The 24,849-nt window shown below is 38.2% G+C and overlaps 1 protein-coding gene across 1 annotated transcript in view; it reads left to right on the forward strand.

Moving 5' to 3' along the window:
• Positions 1 to 7,402: 7,402 nt before the first annotated feature.
• LOC150077532 (CD9 antigen-like) overlaps positions 7,403 to 24,849 on the forward strand; it is a 156,213-nt gene continuing 138,766 nt past the window's right edge. The window contains exon 1 of the mRNA XM_090386987.1: positions 7,403 to 7,589. Coding sequence (XP_090243113.1) covers positions 7,524 to 7,589 — 66 coding nt within the window. The 5' untranslated portion in view covers positions 7,403 to 7,523. The remainder of the gene's footprint in view (positions 7,590 to 24,849) is intronic.

Consider the following 24,849-nt stretch of genomic DNA (forward strand, 5'->3'; position numbering starts at 1 on the left):
GTGAATTAATTGGAAGCGAAGATATAATGAGAATGAGTAATCTACAGAGCAGCAGATTGTGACGAGTATGACGAAAGTTTTTATATGCAGATGGCAAGGGCATGCAAATGGGAATATCTTATTACGGGTGACTTTAATGTTCTCTAGATTTATTTGAATAAATGGGAGGGGAATTCACCCTGAGGAAAAACATTTCTAAATAAACTAGATGAGTATTATATGTACCAGCATATCAGAGATAATACAAAGGGCGAGAATATTCTTGACCTCATCATTCCTCATGAATTACACGACATCACAAAACTTAAAATATAACAACCACTGGCAGGTTGTTATATTTTCAAGCAGTTGGAAGATGAAGATGTTGCAGTAGTTAAAGATAAAGGCACTGGTTTAAATTTCAGAAGAGAGGACTTTGACAGTTAAAGGCGCTGCATGGCATCTATTAATAGGGCGAACTGCAGAGTGAAGGCAAACATATTTGAATATAGGAATATCTTTAAAGCAAAAATCACAGAAGCCATGAACGCATACATGCCATTAGGAAAACACTGCAGGAGGAGGATGCCGAAATGGATAAAAGTGGAGCTCGCTGGTCAAATAGAAAAAAAAAAAAAAAAAAAAAGGTAGCATAGGACAGTTACAGAGTAATGAAAAGTACTGAGGCCTACAACAGCTACAAGTTGATTTGTCATAGCACCACAGGTAAGGTTAGGGGGGGGGGGCAAGGCTGTATACGAGAAAGCCCTGGCTAAGAGAGCAAATAACGGAGACAAAGAATTTTTTATGTATGTGAACACAAGGGGAAAAAAAACCGAATGAGGTGGATCCTTGTACACTGGGTGTGTGAAAGTCTTAGACAACACAGCTGACAGTTGCTGATGAATTCGACAGGTACTATGCATCTTTCTTTATTGAAGAAAGACCCTTCATGCTGAGAATAGGCTGTGCAACTGAGGCTGTCATATGAAAAATAGTGATTTCGAAATTACAGATGACTGTTTATTAGAAAAACTTTCCAGCATGAAGGCAAGTAAGGCTCCTGGAGCTGATGGCATATACCCAGTAATTTTGAGGTAGGCCGCTGGGGGGTGTATTGAACCATTGAGGTTAATTATGAGGGCATCTTTGGACTCAGGAGAGATTCCCTTGGATTTGAGAAATTCCAGCATATGACCAATATATAAAGGCGATTCTAAGAGCGAAGTTGGTAACTACAGACAGGTTAGTGTGATTTCAGTGGTAAGAAAAATCTTAGAGGCAAGATTAAGAGTGCAATCCGACATTTAGATAGTTTTGCATAGCACACAACATGGTTTTGTTGAGGGAAAATCATGTTTAACTAATTTAGTAAGCTATTTTGACGCAGTTACTATGAGTTCGATGTAGGGAACAACTTCAACATACGAGGAGTTTCTGAAAAGCAAGGTAGAGTGTAGAGAGTGTAGAGTGTGTTTAGTGTCAAACGGCACCATGGATTCCCTCATCTCCGCGTGCTATACATTGTGGGTGTGAAACAGAACACTATCAATGCCACCAGAGGTTTAAGAGTATATGGATTTTGTGTTTGTGTAGTGTACCGTTGTTCATCTGGTCATTTAGCCGCTGGGCCCCTAATGGGACCCAACGTTGCCCCACGGATGCAGACCAGGTACACCACTATTATAGTTATTTACTCTGGCAGGTCCTGCCACCTAATTTCCTGAGATTTCAGTGGCAAAGACCTTAAAAAAAAAAAAAAAAACGCTATAGATAGGGGTCAGCAAAAACAAAGGGAGTACTAGTTGGCCAATTTGATGTTAAGTTTTTGGGTGTAGGGCTCAAGCAATTTGGAGTTGATTCGGACGCTAGCTGTAAGTTAGAGAAGGGGTGGGAGACTGAAGACTGGGGGAAAAGATAGAGATACGGAAGAAGATATAGAGATATAGAAGATACGGGGTCCATAGGGAAGATGACCTCAAGTCAGTGGAGCAGGCCCATGCCCCACCAGAGTGAAAAAGAGGAGTGGCGAGGGGGGGAAGGACACCAGGGATGAACTTCCCCTCCCGCAAGGGTCCACGGCAAAGGACCACGTAAGGGAGCGTGGCTAGGGAGGCCTAATGGCAGCAGCTGAGCTGTGCTGGTGGGTTCTGTCACTCCTGGGACGAAGGAAGGAAGGAAGAAGGGTTTTTTTTTTTTTTTTCTCTCCCTTCTCCTGAGAGGACTGTCATATCCAGGAAGTTTCTTACTTTGATCTTGAATGGGTGGTGTTTGGGTGCCTAACCCGTCTAGCAGTGAAGACAGACTGCGCAAACTCGGCAAAGGCGGCGTAGCGCTGCTCGTCCATTATAATCAGGTGCTCACAATGCCGGGGATTTTCTTGCATTTTAGTGGCAAACCTTAGCCGGAACTCGTCATATTCATGGCAATCATACATTACGTGATCCCACGTTTCTTCAGCCCCGCAGTGACACAGTAGATCTTCTTCTATGCCTAGGGATGTTAGCTTCGCTTTAAAGAGTCCGTGGCCTGTCAATAGAAATGTAGTATGGAGGCCTGGTGAGTACCAGGGAGGAGGCTTTGGACTGATGAAGTTCACAGAGGGAATGAACTTTTCGGTTATCAATCCTTTGTTGGTGGTGTCCCATGTCTCTTGCCAGGTCCTGTACATAATTTCAGTGATTCTCTTCCTTTCCTGTTTGGGGTTGTTATCAAGGTTAAGAGTGAGTGATGGCTGCTGTTTCGGTGGGAATACTCTTCTTCAATCGTTGATACAATCCTCTTCTTATTACCTCTAGGTGTAGGGGTATACATCCAGCTAGAACCTGTAGCTGGAGGTATACATCCAGCTAGAACCTGTAGAGCTGGGGTTCTTACTGTACGGCACGCCCTTGTTACGGCAAGGAGCATAGAACGCTGTATAGAGTCTAGTTTACGGCTATTTCGGTCGAGGGAGGCCCTAGTACACCATACTGAGGCTCCATAGCAAGCTATTGGGAAAAATATGGCATTATAGATGAGGGCCAGAGCCTGGTGCTTAAGGCCCAGTCTGCACGGCTTATATGGATGATCATGGCCGAGTATTTTTTTATTTTCTGTGACATATATTTCAAGCGAGGATGGAAATTTAGCTTCATATCTAAGACGATTCCTAAATACTTGATTTCTGGGTATAATCTTATGGAGGTGTTGTCAATTTTGATAACCGGTGGTCTTCGTAGTTGGAGCGTTCCCTTGAGCAATATAGATTTAGTTTTCTCTCCCGAGATCTTTAGTCGTTTTCTTTTTGAACCGTTAATAACGTTCAAAAAGACCGCCAGTGCAGTGTTTCGGTACTGTCGCCTGACAGCAGATTTCAGTTGCAAAATTGCGGCTACCGTGCGAGTGTGGTCCAAAACCGGTATTCGTGAAGTTATTCGCTTTTTGCAAGCAAAAGGGTCTTAACCAAGTGACATTCACCGTGAACTGGTTGCTGTCTATGGCGAAAAGGTGATGACAAAGAAGCAGGTGTGTTTTTGGTGCAATGAATTTAAAGCGGGTCGTGTTGACATTGAAGATCGACATCATGGCCACAGTGTTCTGGGATCACCAAGGCGTTCTGTTGGTAGATTTCTTGCCGAAGGGGGAGAACAATCAATGCACATCTTTACTATGCAACGCTGGAAAAACTGAAAGCCAACATTCCATGCAAACGACCAGGACTCATAACAAGTGGCATGATTTTTTTGCACGACAACGCAACTCCACACACTGCCCACAGCACTCGTGAGTGGTTGCGCCGTAATCTTTGGGAAACTCTGTCACATATCCCCTACAGCCCAGACTTAGCGCCTTCAGACTTCCATTTGTTCGGCCCTCTAAAAAAAACACCTTACAGGAAAGTATTTCACCACGGATGGGGAAGTTCACCAGGTGGTGCGATGGATGTTGGTTACTGCGTGTGGGCACGGAATTCTTCAGTACTGGTATTGATAAACTGATCCATCGTTGGGACAAGTGCATCAATAAAACTGGAGACTTTGTGCATGTTCACTTATTTCTTGGTGTGTAATTTCAACTTCGTATTATTAAACATCATCGAGAGAAAAAATGTGTTACTTTACTTTTCGAAAACCCCTCGTAGCTTATTTGGATTTTAGGAAGGCATCTGATTCGGTTCCACACGAGATGTTACTGTATAAGCTGGAACATATTGGGACTACTGGAAAAATTCTAAGATGGATTGCTGAGTGGCTGCAGGGCAGAAGGCAGAGGGTTGTGATTAATGGCTATCCTTCAAATTGGTACAAAGTCAGAAGTAGAGTCCCCCAAACATCGGTTCTTGGACCATTGTTGTTTCTGATTTTCATAAATGACATCGACGATGGGATAGAAGGCTTGATGCAAAAATTTGCAAATAGGTAGAGTAGTTAATGATCAGTACCAAGCAGTGCTCCTTCAGGATGACTTGAACACGCTGCAAGAATGGTCAGAAAAGTGGCAGCTATGTTTTAATTCAGCAAAATGCAAGGCCTTACACTCGAGGAACAGCAGTCCCAAAATAAATTATACGCTTGGAGGGGTTGAATTAAAACAGTAGAGAAAGAAGGGGATCTGAGAGTTATAATACGGGCAGATATGAAGTTTTCTGATCAGTGTAAACATTCAGCTAGGAACGCCCATGGTGTTCTATCGATGATTTATCGAACATTATCTTGTAGGGATATGGAGGTCATAGTTCCGCAGTATAAGGCAACTTGAAAGACCCCATTTAGAATACTGTGTTCAAAGATGGAGACATCATCTGAAAAAAAAAAAAAAAAAGACACTGAACCAGAGCTGTGCCGAGGGTGAGGCAAACGAGGTTCTCGCCTCAGGTTAAAAGCAGAAGGGGGCGCCAAAAGAAAGATCAAATAACTGCCAACGTTGGCATCATTAACAGTAAGGCGCAATTTTTCATTCTTGCCTCAGGTACTGAAATGGCTCGGCACGGCCCTGCACTGAACTTCTTGAAGGGGCCCAAAGATGGGCAACTTGAATGGTGAGATCAGTAAAGGGGCGACCATACGAGGAAAGTGATTATGTGGGCTACAGAGCTTGGTAACCAGGCACCTCAGAGGTGACTTGATTGAGGTGTATAAGGCTCTGAGAGGAGTTAGTAAAATGAATGAAGACTGAATTTTCAGTGTTATAGAGAATTTCAAAACTCAGGGGCGCAAATTCAAATTACTGGGGAAGAGGTTTAGACTAGATTGTAGGAAGTTTTCTTTTAGCCAGCGAGTCGTTGATTGCTAAAACAGGTTGCCTTCGCAGGTAGTTGAGGCTGATAGTTTGAATAAATTTAAAGGTCACTGGAACTGGATGTGAGGGGGGGGGAAGATTTATTATTATTTTTTTTTAAATCTTTGGCCAGTGCAGCAAAAGCCTGTGGCTTCCTTGCACTGTTTGCTATTACTATCGCTTGCTATAACTCCGACGTGTCGTGTTACGTGTCCAGTTACTGTGTTGCTTCGACAATTCGTATGGTTGTCGGTGTCGTTACACCGTGAAAGAAAGCAATCAGCTGTACACCTCCAATTTGAGTGTTTTCCAGTAGCGCATTAACCCTTTTTTAATTCTCGATTTTAATATTTTCTGTTTTTAATGGTTTTCATGAATTACCAGCAACGTTACGTCAGTTTCATTTTCACTGATAACTTTAATTTCTCGAATAAACAGTGGACAGTCAAATTAAAGCATTTTATATTGCTTGCTATTCATATTTTCTTTCTTTCCATCTTTATATGTACACATTTCCGCTTCGCATCAATCAATAAACAACACTGAACAGCTGCATTCTTGTTTCGTCGGGTTTTTTTGTCAATTAAGCGGTGTCCGTTGTATTTATGGGCGACTGTAAACTCTCCTAACCTTCTAATGATAAGGTCCCCTTGTAGTAAATACCCTTAATCCTTAAACAGGTACCATGTTTGCTGTTGTAAATTTCCCTAATTAAAAAGTTCAGAATTTTCTTTTTATTTCCATTTCTGTTGTGAATACTTGTCAAATCCTTAGGTAGAGGAGGCATGATATTATGTTATGTTTGTTATTTGGTTTTTAGGAGCATTAGCAACTAAAGCCATATTGCTCCGGGATATGCGGTAGTCATTCCCTGACCTTTCCACATCCTCCGTATTTGGTGGTGACGGGCTTGAACCCCGGTCTAATCAAGAAGCGTGTGTTACGCACTGCTGCTCCTTCCCACCTGGGCATGATATTAGGAAGTTCACTGCATGTATTTCTTTTCACGTTTTTTTTAAGCCCACAACTTCCAATTTGTTACTTGTCAGTTCACAAAAACATTCATGTAGAATTTTATTAGGTTTCTTATTTGAATCCTCTCTTGCTTTTCGTTTTGCCATCGCAGTCACCTTCTGCCTTTCCAAAAACTGCTCACTGCAAGGTTCATGATTATGCATTTCATTACTGGAAGCCAACTGTTTTTTTTCTAAGCCATAAACTTAAAAAAAAAAAAAAAAAAAAAGCTGAACACCTTTTAGCACAGCAGCTAATTTTCTTCCCCGCTTAGTAACAAAGGTTCAAAATAAAACTTAAAACCTCTGAAGAGTAATAATGGACGACCAACTTCATTGATAATTTGCTTTATTTCCGACATCACGGAGTCTTGACCAGACGTACTGCTGTTTTAATTAATCAAGTACATATATGCTCTAGGGATCTAGGCCTGGGCTACGTTACTATCACAAGAGGGGGCATCACTGCTGCCTCTTCGGTATTAGGGGAACTTACTACTCGCCTCACCATAAACATTTACAAGGTCGCAACTATTAGGGGAATTTGCATTCTTTTAGGGGAGTTTACATCCGCCCGTATTTATAAATTAATTGTAACTCTTTTAAACACACACACACAAAATAACAATAATTAAAAAAAAAAACACCAATATTTATTAATTAATATCTATTAGTGCAAAATTATTAAAATTTATTAACTTAATAATGTGTTTATATATATAAACACATTGTTAATTCATTAAAAATTAATACATTTTAAATCCTTACTGAAACTTGGTGGGAGGAAAGGGAAACAGATCTGAAGCGGATGGAAGTAGTTCGCTATCGTTCCCCACCGGTGTTAACGCCCCTGTGTTCAATGAATTGCTTAAGAAGAGCACATGCCATTTTGTTAAGGAGAATAGTTTTGCAAACGGCTAACAGATGACTATGGCTGAACTCCACTGTTTATGATTTATTTTTGTAAAATGTCTTTCTTATTAGATTTATGAGACTTTCTTAATTTTTAATAAGGGATTTAATTTAGAACACCCCCCTCCGCTTCTTTCTCCGGGAGATCACTTTCTTAGTAAATGCATTATGGGTGAGTCGAGCACACACTCGTCACGAAAATCGACGCATGCGCTTTCTCTTTTACTACTGGCACCCGCGCTGTCGGCTGCGGCGAACGGAGGAGATCGCCAATTCAGTTTGACGTTAGTGCTGTACGAACAGTTGTTTACCCTTGTTCGCGGAGTGCATTATTGTCTGGGTTTACGACCTATTCTTATTATGGCTCTGACCGGGTGCTACATTTGCATAAAATACCTCGTCGTTCTAGTCAACCTCATCTTTTGGGTAAGTGCATCTTTATTTTTTGTGATTATTACTTGGGTCCCTACCAGACTTGGAACACTAGTAGGTTTGCACTGTTGCTGAGTAAGCCGTGTGCCGATGGTGCTCAGTTTTGATGTTGGGCCTCCACAGTTTCACGTAGGGGGGAGAAAAAAAAAAGGTGCCATCTGCTTCCGCTCCGGGTGTAACGTCCCCTTATTCAGTACAGCTGGTCGTGCTCTCGTTCAGTTAACATCTTATCTTCGTTGGCTGTGTTTACTCAGCACATTAACTGGAAGTGTGGGGGCTAAACCTGGAATGAAAATGTAATGTAGGAAGATCACGGCTGGTTTAGCTATAAAAGTAGGCTATTTGATTGCTAAACACATGCAGCTTGTAGCTTCGGTATTCGCCGAATACCTGAATTCGTACGGGTTCGCAAGAATATTTGATAATGACTTTTTTTTTACAGTTCTTTTATTTTATTTTCAGTTGAAAACTGACTGTCTGTAATTAGCTTTATTGGTTGAACTTGAAGCAAGAATTCCATCGCTCTGTGAAAAACCAGTTAAATATCGTATGTCCCTTTCGATAACACGCATATGCTGGAAAGCCTTTTTCACCTTGCATCTTAAAGTCAGAAATACCACAACAAGGACACAGAATCAGATTAAAGATCATATCTTTCTGTGAAGCCGAATTTCAAAGCGTGGTCTTCAAAACAAGCTTAGAATTCTCATTAGTTTTAGCTTCAGATGAATACGGAACACCAACCATTTTTTTATATAAGTGTATGGAACTGTTAGTTTTATTTTGCTTGATTATTATGAAAGACTCCTTTATATAGTTGTAATTTAAAACGACAATCTTTATGTAGGCGATAGCACTTACGGTTCTCAGAGATTTTTCAAGAAACAGTCTCTCCTTTTGAATTTCTTTTCTCCCTTGAATATTTAATGAAAGAAATTAATGGAATTTACTACGAGGCGCATGGTGTTTGGCCAATTATATGCCTTTAGCAGTACGTTAACGTAGCCAGGTCCCTTAAAAATCAAAACAAACGGTTTTAACAAGTCATTCTGGCTAGTCACATGATCAGCAAATCACACCCCTTCAGCTACATACACCACTAATTTTATTTCAATTAATCACATACCAGTTGAAAAAGATTGTCAATCATATTGGTAGTTTTTTTTATTAGAATAATTTTGACCTTACTGATAAATGAAAATACCAAATTCTAGTAAGGTGGGATGAAGTGGAAGCGATAATTATCGAATGAAAAGCCGAGTATTCTAACCCTCGATAATCTCATAGAAAAAAATAATTCTCAGCTACAATTCGTAAAGGTAGTGATTTGTAGTGGAAATTTCTTGAAGATAGAATTCAAATTAAAACTTTATTTTGACTTAAATTAAGAATATTTTTCACTTTAAGTTATATTTTACTGAATATATATTTTTTTATTTATTAATTAAAGCGGTCCCAGCCAACTAATGGCAACCCCGCTTTCATTTACCTATAACTTAGCAGTACTCTGATAGAAAGATCCCAATTTTATTTCACCCTTAAGACTAACAGAATAGAGGCAACTACACTCACTGATAAAAAATGTAAAACCCTTTATTGAGTAGATAGCAGAGTCACCTACTGCTCGAATTTACAGCCCATAGACGTCGTGGCAAGGATTCCACTTCGTGTCTGAGGAAGTCTAGCTCCAGAATTGACCATTCCGCAAGGTTTTATTAAGCGGTCATTTTTTCATCCTAAAGAACTTACAGCAATAATTGACCGTACTGCGGTTGACAGAGGAGTGCGAAGCCGAACTGACCTTTTCAACATATCGCAATCAATTGTATTCAGATCTTGAAATGATACTACTTCCAGCTGCTTGAGTGGTGGACACTAGACAGTCTGGATGCATATCTTTATGAGATTCACACCACACTTTCACCATACCATTGGTAAAAAAAAGAAGTGTACATCGAGACTCGTTACACCACATGATCTTTTCCCACCATTCCAGTCCATTCTTAGCATTAGCGAACTACTCCAGTTGAATCTTTCGATATTTTGCAGAAAGAAGCAGCTTCTGTTATAGGTACGTGGGCTACCAAATCCCAGATTGAACTTCCGCCGCATAATCCGGTTGGAAATAAGTTTTTCTTTGCCTAAATTGAATTTTTCAGTCATTTGCTGCCCACCGGACATTTTATTCTGACGCACAATTCTCTTTAAATTCCTGAAGCCTCATTCTTGGTGTATGGACTTTCTGCCGCATTTCTTCTCCTTTTAGAGCTGCATTCATCTTTCGTCTTCCACTCATTGGATGCTTTTTGAGATGGTTGCTTTCGACACACCAGTGATTTCCTTTATTGTGGCTCTTGCTAAACGTGCCCCAATAATAATAATACCTTTCTGAAGATCACCGGATCGACTAAACTGCAACAAAGCGTACAGTATTTATCTGATAGTAAGGAGCATGTGATCATACCACGTGACAACTTGCATTTCCCTACTGTACGTTTAATTATCTCTCGACACCAAGTGCAAAATGTTTCTAATTTTTTGGCCAGTGGGCCAAAAAATTAGAATCATGTCCGAAACCAAAGGAATTCTGTATATCGGCAGTTTTATTGTGCTCGAGACTGTAAGCCAGTGGTTTTCAACCTTTTTTTTTTTTTTTTTTTAATGACGGCACCCCTAAGTAATTTATTTTATTTTGCAGCACTCTTACTCAATTTTCTGCCTGTTAGATCCGATTCTCTCCTTGTGTGTGTATATATATATAATATTAAAAATATATATGTTATATGATAGTTATTTCAATAATATAATTATAAAAATTACATTTCAAAATACAAATTATATATATATATACAGTATATAATTATTTTATTAATTTTATTCTTTATATAGAGGTAATAAGTAAACATCAATTATAGATCGCCACAAAATTAAAAAGATACTGTATACCTTTTTATAAGGAAATAAATATATAAATTTTAAAAAAAGATAAGTTTAAGTAACTTACACCCAAATTACGTGGCACCCCTGGAATATTGTTGGGCAACCTAAGGTGCCACAGCACCCCGGGTGAAAACCACTGCTGTAAACCCATCTCAAACAGCGATATAAAGTTTTTTTTTCTGTTGGAAATTCGAGTTTCCACTCTCACACACCCGTAAACTAGTACGATACGCAATTTTCGATTTTTGCATTGTACCAGTAATTTTTTTTAAATATTTGCATAATGATTTGAATATTTTTTTTGCTTGCTTGTGAAGCTTCTATTAATTTCGGTTGCGTTCAACCAGTGTCTACAAATTCAAAACAATTTTATTGAAATTAAATTCTAATTTGCAGTTTTGCTTTTACGAACTTTGCATTTAGTGTTTCCTTCATTAGTCCACGGCGCATTATGAGCCTAAGTTGCCAATGCACCATAAAAAATCAAACCAACCAACCAATTATTAGTCCACAAATTTTTCAAAATAGTCAGGCAAGCTGACTATTAGTGCTTGTAGCCAGAGCACTAACGGAATATAACAGAGGCTCTGAACGACAACGGCGATCAGGATTCCACTATGATATTCGACCTCCAGTTTCGTACTACAAAATGTATAACGTGGTCAAAATCAGGGCATTTTGAGCACAAAGTGGGACACGGGACAAAAGTTTAGAAACTAGCCGATCCCACTAAAAGCGGACCTTATCTGATCCACAAAACCAAATTTTTGGTGTATGCACTGATCATAAAGGAAGACATTGCTAGCTGTCGAGATGGATTTTTTGGAGTAGTCAGCCCGAAGATCTAAATTAGAAAGAGTTAGGAATGAAGATATAAGAAAAGCATGGACGCTCAAATAAACATCATTGACAAAATTGAACAAAAAAGATTAGAATGGTATGGACATGTTATGAGAATGGGAGAAGAGAGGCTACCTAAAAAAGCAATGGAATGTATGCCCCCCCCCTAAAAGGGGAGGAAGACATAGATGGAGCGAATGAGGGCGGCTGTGGAAAAGAGGGAATTGAAGAATGGATACTGGGAGGACATAAAAGAGTGGAAGAACAAAATTAAAATATAAACAAAAAAAAAGTTAGGGCGAGGATAACCGTTGATACAACGGAGAAATCCAAGAAGAAGACTGATCATTTGTTGCCACGTTCATCACATCATGAAAATGGATTAAATTTTGTACGGTGTTTATTAATCGATAATGCAATAGCTTTTCATCCTTGCAGAAACGTGTAACATAGCTCTAACTTCATCGCAGGCGTCCCCCAGTGGTAGCACAGACACTATTTTTTTTGGAGAGGAAGTTTATTTTCTGAAGCGTACTGTTTGAAGGCCTGGTAAATGTCTTCGCCTCACATTTTATCTCTTAATTAAGGAAGAACTGCAAGAAGGTTCTTCCTTCGCTGAATTATCGCTGAACACCACTCCTGTTACTATGCGCTGTGAAGTATTTTATTTATTTATTTATTTACAAATCTACAGACCAGGAACAGCCCCTAGCTAACAATGTGGATAGAGAAAGAGATACAAGAGTTATTTTTATAATACCGCAGTCAAAATGGAAAAAAAAAAAAAAAAAAATCTATCTATCTATATATATAAGCATTAAGTAAAATAATTAGTAGTTTAAAAGTAGCTTAAAATCGGTTGATGGAAAAGGGGATTCGTCAAGTTGTAATAAAACCAGTCGGAGGTTTGAAGGTTACTAATCAGTTTTAACAGTTTTAGATCACCGAAATGGCATATCTTGTTTATGGTCTAGACCAGGTGTTTCACCGACCGCGGAACCCTAATAGCTTTAAAACAGTAATAATTAATAATAAATTTAAAAAAAAAAGGGAAAAAAAGGGGTGTAGAAACGAAATAAAACTCTAACGGAACTTTGCAGAACCACCGAGTTCCCCGGAACGCACTTCGAAAACCACGGCTCTAGACAGTACCAAAATTTTAATCTTTTTCCTACGTTATCTGCCCTTTTTATAAAAATCGATAAATAAATAACAGTAATCATGAAATCGCCCCTCTCTCAGACGCAGGCACACACATTGAATATTTCGCAGAACCCTAACACCTCAAGCAATTCTATAGCTCTGTCAGATCTTGTTTATTCCCCCCTTTAAAAAAAAAAAGTTTCAAGAATTATATTTTAATATTGTATACCTTACTATAAATTGATGACTATCAGAATTCTGATTTTAGTGTGAGGGTGTTACGTATTATGCATTGCTGGAGCTGTTTTCAATAAATTAAATACATTCAAAAACTCTTTATTTTAAATATTTATTAATTATTAACAAAAATTTACTACACAAGGGGCTCGCTAAAAGAAGGCGAATGGGAACCACTGGTGTAGATTGGTGTTTCTCAAATTGTTCTTGTTAGTTCCACGGTGTATCAGCATCTTATACCATATTGTGTCAATGTATTATGTGTGTACAAGTGGATATGTTTACTAGCCGATATACATGTGCGTTTGATAACTCCGAATAATTCACGAGGGGAAACACTGCTTCCTAAGATCGGCTAACTTCAAGCCTGAAAGAAGAAGTCTAAAAATTTCAAATCGTGGTACAATCTACTTTGAGAAACACTGGATACAGGCCAAGGTCCATGTTTTTAAGGAGCTGTAAGTTTCAAACATAGCTCACATACGTTTTTTTGTTTGTTTTCCAACTCACCTATGGCCAGTGAGATTTTAAAATGACAAAGAATGAAAGAGGCTAAACAGGTCAGATAAAGATTGCTTCCAGTTGCAAACATGCCTCAAGAATTTTAAAAAGAAAACAATATCTTTTTTAATATTTTTTTATATTATACTTAAGGTTCACTATACAGGAATGCGCAACCGTTAACTGGGAATCGCATAGATATTTTAAAATTGAAGCTATCACTTAAAATTCTTCTGCGAGTGCCTTGGCGCCCAGTTGACGAACTTTAATGCACTTTGCAAATTGCAGTCGCTTGCGTTGTGGCAATAACGTAATTCTGGGTCTCGTGACCTAAAGAAACGCAGATACAAATGGCATCATATCTTTATATTAATAGGGAGGACAGAAAAGCACTAAAGGGACTGATCATACACTAGAATTTTGTCATGGAGTTTTTACAAAAATCTGGAAGGCCACTTTATATATATTTTTCAATTAAATACTAAAACTATTTATTTACCTATAGGTATTATTAATATACGTGGACTAATTTCAGAGGTGGGTTAAAAGAAGAAAAAAAAAAAAAACCTAATGGAAAAATAAAACAAGATATACATGTATATTTAAAAAGTTAGTACACAAAATTGTGAAGAAATTTTTCTTTTATTGATATAGAATTGTAATAAGAAAATCGTCTCGCCGGAAGTGGCCCACGATTGATCAGCGCTGCTTTACACTAGAGTTAAAAATAACAATAATGAATATTTTACTGAATAATTTTCTAGTATTAGTCTTTTACTGACTCATATTCTTTCTGCATGAGAAAGTTCACTTGATACGGGCGATTATCCTTTCTACCGAGAGATACCGGTAAACTTTTAAGACTGCTTGTAATGCTAAAGGTCATTGCACATTCTTTATTAAAGAGGAGTTCGGATTTCAGAACCAACGAGAACTTGTAAACATACTGATGTATAATGTTTGCACGTGCTGGATAAGCTTCTGACAAGGATAAACTGTATTTAATTAAGCCCAATCTTATTTTTCGTGCCAAGTATTAATGAAATTTTGTTAATATTTCTCATTTAAAGCACTACTTACGTTCATACTAATAATGGATTTTTCCCTTAGAGACTACCGAGTAGTCAGGCAATAAGGGCACACGCTTGGAGTGACCGTGGTTCAAGCCAGCGAAACTATTAAATACGGTGCTACATCTGATCCTCTCTACCTTCTGAACTCTTCTGACCGCGTGGTTGTTCCGTAGTATAAACAGAATATCGTTGAACTCCAGTATCTGGATACCCCTTGTCTTCGCGTCGTGGGCGTGGTCGTAAAACGGAGTGGTTGTACAGTTGAGTTATGTGATTGGGTGTAGATTCCTCTTCTGATTTGGAGGGAAAATTCAAAATTATTATCTGCACGTGTCGTTCTTGTTAGGCATCGCCACTGTGCTGGTGTTGGCTATTTTTCTGTGCTGCCGTGTACTGTTATGCATATGTGTGTGTGTGTGTGTGTGCGCGCGCGCGCGCGCGCGCCGATGAACCAAAACATTATGACCACCTACCTAATATGACGTTGGTCCTTCACGTGCAGCCAAAACAGCTCATACCTGGTGAGGCATAGACGCTACAAGTCTAGTGGTATATGGTACCAACATGTAACCAGAACATCCTTTAACTCCTGTAAGGTCTGTGGTTGAGACACCGCAGATCGGAGTTGCTGTTCCAACACAAACCACAGATGCTCGATGGGATTGATGTCTGGGGAATTTGGAGGCCAGGGCAATACCGGGAAGTCTTCCTCATGTTCTGTGAACCAGTCTCGAACAATCCGGGCGGTGTGGCATGGCGCATTTTATCCTGCTGAAAGACGGCACCGCCAGAGGGGAAGACCGTTACCATGAAAGGGTGTACCTGGTCAGCAATGATGTTTAGGTGTGTATGTGTTGAGTTGCCCGAGTGGAGCACGGAGTTTCCCCGTTAACCGCTTCATTTCTTCTTGTAATATGGCATCTCTCTTCTGGCCATTGTGTTGTCTGAGATGGTGTCATGTTCTGTTGTGTGTAGTGGCCGGATCGGCAACCTAGCAGGTGGAGAGGGGGGGGGGACAGAGAAGGCGTGCTGGGTTCTACTATCATCATGCTGAGCACTCCTAAAGAACTTTAGGAGTGCTCAAAGTAGAGGAAGGGGATAGAAAGGGGGCAGGTCTAAGGGAAGATCTGCCCTAGATAGAAGAAATAAGTGTTAAGGTTTAGGAAGGTGGTAGACGTCAGAATTCCTGGCACTAGATCTGCCCTAGATAGAAGAAATAAGTGTTAAGATGTTTAGGTGAACATGTGTTTTGTAAAGGGCGGCTCTTTGAACGTCAAAATGGCTCACAGTCATAAACAACTGGAGCTCTACCTGTTTGGTAGTGGCAGTGGAGCCGAATAGGGTTGAGGATGTTTGTCAAAAAATAAGTAATATTAAAACTTCCCACAACCATGCACAAAGTATATTCGTATTAAAAATTTAACTACGCTATTATTTACTACGGTTACGTGCTTCCAGACTATTTCGCCCAGTTGATCATTCATGCTCCTTTTCGCGTTATAAATTCAAGGAAGTGATCCTCCTCCCACAAGGTATGAAATATGTTTACACTAGAGCAACTACAAGAGAAACACGAACATACGATAATTTGCTATTTCTGTTGCAAGAACATGATGTGGCACGATATTTTAGTTTAATACTAAAAGCAGTAAACTGCTTTCAGTTATTCAGTTCAGTGTTTTCAGTTTACTGAAAATACTGAACTGAATTATTATATATATTTAAGTATAATAATTAATATATATAAATAAATAATAATTAACCCCTGGCTAAGTTGGTCGTGGTGGGTATATTGTAGGTTTATCTCTGCAATAAAGAATAACAGTTTCTACGGTGAATCTGCATGAGGTAACTTTTGTGTTTTTTGATACATCTCTCAACTGTTTGGATGTGAACAATGTTTTCTCTAAGAAAAATATATGCTGCGCAATCAAATTAAATTATAAGTTGTAGATTATTTTGAATAATTTTTTAGTAGCACTATATTTTCGATTAATATTCTTACTGTAATCAACCCCTTTCCGATTATATTGTGTTTTTTTTTTTTTATTTCGCCAGACCTGTTCTTCGTGTGTACTAGTGTTTTTTTTATGTTTAGAAGCAATTCTGTAGGCCTAGCTACATTGAAGTAAATGATATCAATGAGCAAAAACCGGAAGTTGCGGATAAACGAAACCGATAATTTCCAGTTTTTCTGAGGAAGTCACCTAGCAATCCTAATCGCTGTCTTTCCACACTGGGTGGAAAAGGCTAGATTCGAATCCGTCAAGCCATGTGAAATAATGGAATTTTCCCACAAAAGGCGTGGTTAGTCGCTCGTAGGCGAAAATTGCATGGCTGACTCCAAAAATTGGAGTTTAATCCAGTAGAACAGACAAACTTACCATAGGATGCACGCTATTAAATAGGCACAATATACTGGGCGCCGCGCAACCTTGGCTTTGGAGCAAAATAAACAACTTTACTACATGTTATGGGCATAGGCATATCTATAATCTCATTACGGAGGAGGGGATATTTCGAAAATTTTTACTCTCAAATATGGGTATTTTTTATGACGAATATTAAGTACTTAAATATGTATTACTACATCATTCTCATAATTAGCCATTTTCAATCCACTGTAGGATGAAGGCCTCTGCAGCAACTTTCCAGTTCCTTCTATTTTGGGCAATTGCCACCCATTTACTGCCCACGAACTCTTGAATTTCATCTGTACATCTCCGTTGTCGTCTTCCAGGTTTTCTTTCAGCTCCTCTTGGGAACCATTCTGTTATTTTCTTAGTCCATCTGTCATCATGTCTTCGAGCTATGTGCACTGTCCAAGTCCATTAGTTTTGATAAGAATGTCCTTTATTTGTGTTTGCTGCCTAATATATGCATTTCCCTTATCCAACAGTCTGATTCCTGATATAATTCGTTCCATTCTTCGATGTGTAGTTTTCAGCTTCTCTTCCATTCTTTTGGTGGGTGCCCAAGTTTCACTTCCATACGTCATGGTGGGGAGTATACAGTTCATTATTTTTTTACGATTCAGACAAATTGGAATATATTACTGCTCAGTATGTGACTATATTTTCTGAATGCTATTCGTCCGAAACGTATTCTTCTCTTGACTTCCAGCCATTTATCATTGTTACAGGTAATGAGCTGTCCAAAATAAGTTCGTTATTTGGTTTTTAGGAGCATTAGCAACTAAGGCCATATTGCTCCGGGATATGCGGTGGTCATTCCCTGACCTTTCCGCATCCTCCGTATTTGGTGGTGACGGGTTCGAACCCCGGTCTAATCAAGAAGCGTGTGCTACGCACTGCTGCTCCTTCCCACCTGGCTACGGAGGCGGCTGTCCAAGATAAGTGAATCCACCTTTTCAATTTCTGCTCCTTCAATGATTATATCTCTTTCTGTGGCGTGGTTGTTCATCATTACTTTTGTTTTAGCCATATTCATCTTTAGTCCGAAATCCCTACCAACTCTGCATAACTGATTAAGATTTTACTCTAATTCTTCGGGATCTTGGCTTATGATAACAATGTCATCTGCAAATCGTAAATGGTTTAGGTACTCTCCATCCACACTGACTCATTTCTGCAACCAGTCCAATCTTCTGATAGCTCCTTCAAGGGCATCAGTAAACAGCTTCGAAGATAGTGTCTCTTTGTTGAACTCCTTTCTCAATTTTAAAATTGCTACTGTCTTTGCCTAGTCTAATAAAGGAAGTAGCGTTCTCATATATTTTCCTCAAAATCATGACGTATGGGATGTCTATGCCTTGTCTTTCCAGTGCCCGAAGCATTGCCTTATGCTCTATGGAGTCAAATGCTTTTTCATAATCCACAAATGCCAGGCGTAATGGTGTTTTATATTTTTGCTTTCTCCGTTAGCTGTGATTTTATGTGAAGGTGATCAATAGTCGAGAATACTGTCCTTAAGCCAGCTTGCTCTTTCGGTTGATTTTCATGAAGTATTCTTTCTAATCTGTTAGTAAATACCCTTGTGAAAAACTTCTACGTTTGGGACGAAGCTAATTGGTCCGTAATTTCTGATTTATCTCCTTTCTTATGCAGCAAAATTATGATTGTATTATTCCACTCCAAAGGCGTGACGCCTTTCGTAACTTATTATTATTATTAGCTGTATGGTGCAAGGAAGCCTGAGGCTTATGCTGCACCAGCCAAAAAAAAAAAAAAAAAAAAAAAACCCGAGCTACCTCGAGAGAGAGAGAGAGAGAGAGAGAGAGAGAGAGAGAGAGAGAGAGAGAGAGAGAGAGAGAGAGAGAGAGAGGGGAATCACCAAGAAAGAGAAAAATGATGATATCCAGCTCAGGACCCTTGGTGTTCTAAGCCCATATTCACCAGATGTGAGTCCCTGGAGTCTTGCCAATTTCGTGTCATATCTCTTCCTCCTAATTTTAACAACTCTACAGTAACTTCATCCTCACGTGAGGCATTTTGATCCTTCAGTGCATGTTCTACCTCATCAGGACGGATGTTGGGTATGTCGTACGTAGTGGCGGATTCAGGATGGGGGCACCAGGGCACGTGCCCCCCCTGTCTTTTTTTCGAAGAATATATACCAATCCCTTTAGCCACAAAAAAAAAAAAAAAAAAAAAAAAATTTTTTTTCATTGTTAACATATGATTTAATCTATTTTTGCATTGTGGCTCAGCTATTTTCAACTGACTACAGTTGGCAACACTGATGCAGATGTGATCGCCATTCTAGTTCGAGGCGTCACGCAGTTTGATCGTATGTAATGTTTACTTCAAAGTAATTCAGACTTTAGCTGTGTGCCTGTGTCTGCCAGTTGCATTATGTTCGAGTGTCATATTTGTTTTGTTCTATGCATTATTCTGTACCTTGTTTGTGCACAAACAAGGTACAAAATGGTGCCGCTCCTGTCATTTTTTCTGGATCCGCCACTGGTGGTATGTGTTGCTAATTTGTGATCTATCTTCCCCACTGTTGGCATCATTCCCTTGCTCCTTATTCAATACTTTATAGTAGTCTTTTTATTTGAATTATGCTTTCTCTGCTATTTATAAGTACATTCTTTTTCTTATTTTTCATATTCAGTATCATTTGTCTTTCTGTATTACTGCTCATGACTGCTGATTTAAGGCGCCTCCGTAGCAAGGTGGGCAGGAGCAGCAGTGCGTAGCACACGCTTCTTGACCGGGGTTTGAGTCCGTGACCACCAAACACGGAGGATGCGGGAAGGTCAAGGAATGACCACCGCATATCCCCGGAGCAATACGGCTTTAGTTGCTAATGCTCCTAAAAACCAAACAACAACAACATGCTGATTTAAGTCCTTTGTTTTCCTTTAATGCATGTTCTACTTTTCTTGTGTTAAATCTTCTTATGTCCTCTCCGAGTCCCTTCCTAATGGCTTTGTATAACTCAGTATACTCAATCTTGTCCTTGTCAATGTTTATCTTGGTCTTCATTTGTCGCCTTGGGTTCATCATGACAAGTGTTTCTTGACTAAATTTTTCTTCTTTGGATTTCTTTTTACCTATAGGTTTCTTGGGCTTTATCACTTTCAGAAAGTTGTCGTATTACTCGTCGATATCTTGGTCATGAAAGATCTGCAGAAGCTAAAACGTGTTCCTAAGTTCCAGTACATACTGTTTTTTGTCCTTTTCTGTTATCTCAAAGACCTTCATATTATTTACTCGAGTCAGTTTTTTTCCTTTCTTTTCTTACATACTGTTAATGCATGCTGCATTGAAAAAAGATTTTAATTGTCTAGAATTTAACTTTTACATTTTCTAAACTATTTTTAAAATCAAGACCACCGTCAGCTTTAAAGAAACGGAATGATGGGGTTACCCCCCCCCCCCCCAGTTACGTTACTCCTTGTGGTTCCGAGTGCAGTTCTGAAAAGAGCAAATGCCATCTCTGCTAAATGCCGTCCCCGCAAATGCATCCCTACTTTCAGACATGAATAACCTTTCAAGGTCGTATTATGACAATCGATTTGTACTATCCGAACAATGAAAGGAGAAGATACACAATGGTCAACCTCTTTCTGACTTAGAGCTTATAGCGACTGGGTGACGCATCTTTCATTGTTCCAGAAGAGACTAATAGATTCTCACAATACGACAACCTTGAAAAGTTCATGTTTACTTGAAAGAAGTGTAGGCCACTATAAAATATATGTACGTTTATAAACTTGAGAAAACTCAACAAAATATCCGTATATTGTACCCCACGAGGAGGAGAACTAGAAGTGAATCTTTAAATAATGAAGCCTGAAACATTTTAGGAACCCTGGAAAATCATGGGCTTATTTGTCTAAATACACGTTGGGCCCGTACTGTAGAATGCTTTCAGATGAACTCACTGTAGCTATTTACCAAAAAAGTATTGGAAAATCAAGAGAAAAGAACAATCCCGTAAAGGTTAATATGACGTATGGCTTTTGTTGGTCTGTAATCCCTCACGAAGTATTCATAGAACCTTTTCTTGCCAACCGAAGCGGAGAAAGCCTTCCAGACAGGGCGTGAGGAATTCCTATGAACTTCGTTCACACCTTTATTGATTTTCTAGGGTGAGGGTTACATAATTTTTCATCCCGCAAAACAGGAAACCGATAGTGGAACATACGCAATATAGAAATGAGATATGCTGACACCTCGGCGTCTTAAGTTGCCTCGGTGGAAATTTTAAAATAATCCAATTCAACCCTGTTCAAAATAGTCCTGCTTCAAAAATTAGCATCAGTGTTGGAAAAACCGCGTTATTCAAATGTCCCTCACCTTGAAAGGCACCGTCCAACAAATAAACAGTCTAATATTCTATCCTTAAAAAGGGATATACAGTGTGTGTATATATATATATATATATATATATATATATATATATATATATATATATATATATATATACATATATATATATACACACACACACACAATTTTATATATATACATATACATATATATATAGATATATATATATCCAAGTATGTAAAAAGCAAATTATCCTAGTTAATTTATATTATTTCTAATATATAATAATATTATTTCGTCACAGATCCGATTAATGCCATCAAAAACGATTAAACATTATATCCGTCTGTATATCATTTGAGTTAAGTTAATGGTGGTAAGTTATAATACACAATTTTATATATATACATATATATATATCCAAGTATGTAAAAAGCAAATTATCCTAGTTAATTTATATATAATTTATATTATTTCTAATATATAATAATATTAATTCGTCACAAATCCGATTAATGCCATCAAAAACGATTAAACATTATATCCGTCTGTATATCATTTGAGTTAAGTTAATGGTGGTAAGTTATAATAAAAAAAAAAACTGAAAAAAAAAAAAATATATATATATATATTTTTTTTTCCAGGTTACGTTGGGCACCCGCATAGGTTTATATATATATATATATATATATATATATAAACACTCTACCTTCTTATGAGTTCGGGCGACGCATGTAAGAAATTACAAAATTTGACAAAAATGTTTATTCTGAATCACATTAGAGAATCTAAATTAATATGTCAATTTTAATCTGATTCAAACAAAGGTCACTTAAATCCATTTACTGAAAAATGGTGTTACTGAATTTTCGGCAGAAACAGCAAATGCAGTAAATAAAAGCACTTCTGATAAAGAAAACAGTGCTACTAGTCTGCAATCCTAAATGTCACAACCTTTCTTTTTTTTTTTTTTTTTTTTTGTTTGCGTTAAAATGTTTTTAGACACTGGTAGAAAAGGATAAAATATCTATTGTTGTAACTAGTAGATTCAACATTGGATTTTTTTCAATTACTGTACTTGTTTTGGATCGACTTATTATATTATTCGCGAACGCAAAATAAATCCGCACTGAATTATGGATTTGATGGACATCCTGTACCTTAATAGAATCTTCCGTTTAATAAAAACACATACACACACAAAGAAGAATCCAGATGTACACGCAGCATAAAAGGTAAACCATCTAACTATAGATTCAGGCTGCGTTTGAAACTTCTGGTGCAAACTGACTTAACTGTCCGAGACCAATTCAAAATGCACACTCAGTTAAGAGACCTACCCTGCTTGCAATTGCTCACTCTTGGTTGGAAGATTCATTTGTCCGTAAAAAACGAGGATAGAAGAAATGAGGATGTATTCAACATCTTGTTCTGTCAGGACAAAAACCTTAGGGAATTCCAGGCTGTGCCGGTGGCTATGACGCACATCTCATTTATTGCTGAAGTGCCATCGCTAACAAAGTAACTTTTTGTTGGCAAGAGCCCTACCGCTAGATTCTCCCCTCTCAACTAATCGGTACACTCTTCCATGTACATTTAGCTTCTTATTCCAAATAGGACTGTGTGGAGTGTGTCATTCCATTTTAGTTTCCAAGTAAGTGGATTCTGGTTAGTAGTGCTTTTAGCGGTTCTGCGGAATGAAAGAAATTTTCTCGATTGCGTGTTTCTCATTTGGCGTTCGTATTTCAACAGAGCTCTCTGTACATAGCATTTTGCTTTATTTTGGAATGCCACTTTAAGGTCATAAATAATGTAAAACTCGTATGTCTTTACTTTGAGGTTTATTAGTGCATTCAGTAACGGTTTTTGTTCTGATGTTTGTCGGAAAGGCCACCAGTTTTTAACAAGTTCAGAGTTGGTAAAATGATTGAAAAGGAGTAAATAAAGAAGTAATAATAATGAAAAAGGAGTGAGAATTTGTTTTTAAGAACGAAGTAGTAGGCGCTCAACTCAAACGGAAATTTTTTGAAGCAGGCCGGCCCTTAATGTTTTCCTTTTAAATGATTTTATTTCTTTTAGAATAAGCAAAATAAAAGATAATGTACAGCAGTTTAGTGAAAAAATAATCAAATTTCATCTTTATTTTGAGTAAAATTTCTGAGAAGTGTTCAAATGCCGACTGTTCTCCCCCCACCCCTCTTTCAGGCACACTCTAAAAATGAAAAAGTATACAGTCTGTCCTCGTATAGCACGATAGTTGCGTTCCTAGAAAACCTCGTGCAATGCAAAATCGTGCAATATAAACAACAGGCCCTATGGGAAAAGTGGGGTTAGGTGCCGACCACCCAAGATTGAACACCATTTGGAACCAAAACATTACCAAACACAATAAATAATCGGGTAATTTTAATCGTTATAAAATACTTACGTATTTTATAACGATTAAAATACGTAATAAAAATAATATTATTTATAATAAAGTATTTTTAGTATTTTTTAATACTAAAAAAGTATTATATACGAATAAAATACGTATTTTATTCGTAAAAAATTTATTATATTAAATAAAATAGTCGTAATAAAATACTTACGTATTTTATAATACGTAATACGTAAGTCGTAATAAAATATTGCTAATGCTTTTGCTTCTATCGTAAGCAAACTTGCTTTTTGTTTGATTTTCTATCCAAAGACATGACATCCGTTCCATCTCTTCCAATTCTTTGTGTCTTAATCTAATGGATTTTAATTACACTGAGTTGTTCCCGCTATGAAAGTTGTTTTTATTTTCACTGCATTCTTTGTAATTCTCGGCGTTGCCTCATTTAGGTCTGTAGCACGTGCATCACATGGTCTTTCATTTCGCTCAAAGCGTTTCACAATTTCATATTTTTTCTCTATCGACAGAAGCGGAATGGCCATAAGCCTTACGGGGGAAACCCCGGTGGGCCGGAGGCCGGTGTGATTTTGGCCATAAACCGTAGTATGAGGCCACTATAAATTTTCCCGGTTAAGAATTTTTGAGCCAGTCCGCCTCTGTTTATCCATATTGCTTTTTTCTCTCTCTCTGAATCTGCAGTGTCTTCGCCAGGACGCTTCCTTTTCACACCTTTTAAGTATTTTACTAATTTTTAGGGAATAAAGCACAATTACAAAACGAGGAGGCACGCTTGATACACATAAACAAAGCTGCGCGCGTGTAGCAACTGAATAAACAATACTGTAAAACCCGAGATACACTATTAACACCTCACATTTTACTAAAGCACATTTCTAGGGGTTACTACCATAAAACAATAAAAACATTTTCCAGTTGCGTTTCTACTAGTGGAATCTGTTATAAACTGGTAGTAAACTCGATCTAATTGCATTTGCGATTACAGTATATCGATAGCTGGAATTGGTTTGGTTTTTACGTTATTATGGTGAAATGTGTTTCCCCTTCACTGATATAAAACACATAAATACATTTTCAGAATCTCCTTCATTCCTATCGTGTTGCGTTCAGTTGGGGTGATTCCGCGTTCGACTGCCATTTCTTGTAAACACAAAGGCGAATCGTGTATAAGCGAATTTGGTTCGTGTTATATAAGATAACGTTCCCCTATTTATAAATCGTGTATGATCGAATTCGTGTAATGCAAACACGTGTTATACGAGGACCGACTGTACTCTTATTTTGATTGCAAAAGGTAAAATCCGCAAAGGTATAAAGCAAATAGATATTTTGCAATAATATCTACAGTTCGGGCTTTGACCCCATGCGCATCATCACTGACT

Source organism: Mastigoproctus giganteus, chromosome 12 (genome assembly GCF_048544385.1).
Source record: "Mastigoproctus giganteus isolate SK-2022 chromosome 12, ASM4854438v1, whole genome shotgun sequence".
Classification (NCBI taxonomy): domain Eukaryota; kingdom Metazoa; phylum Arthropoda; class Arachnida; order Uropygi; family Thelyphonidae; genus Mastigoproctus; species Mastigoproctus giganteus.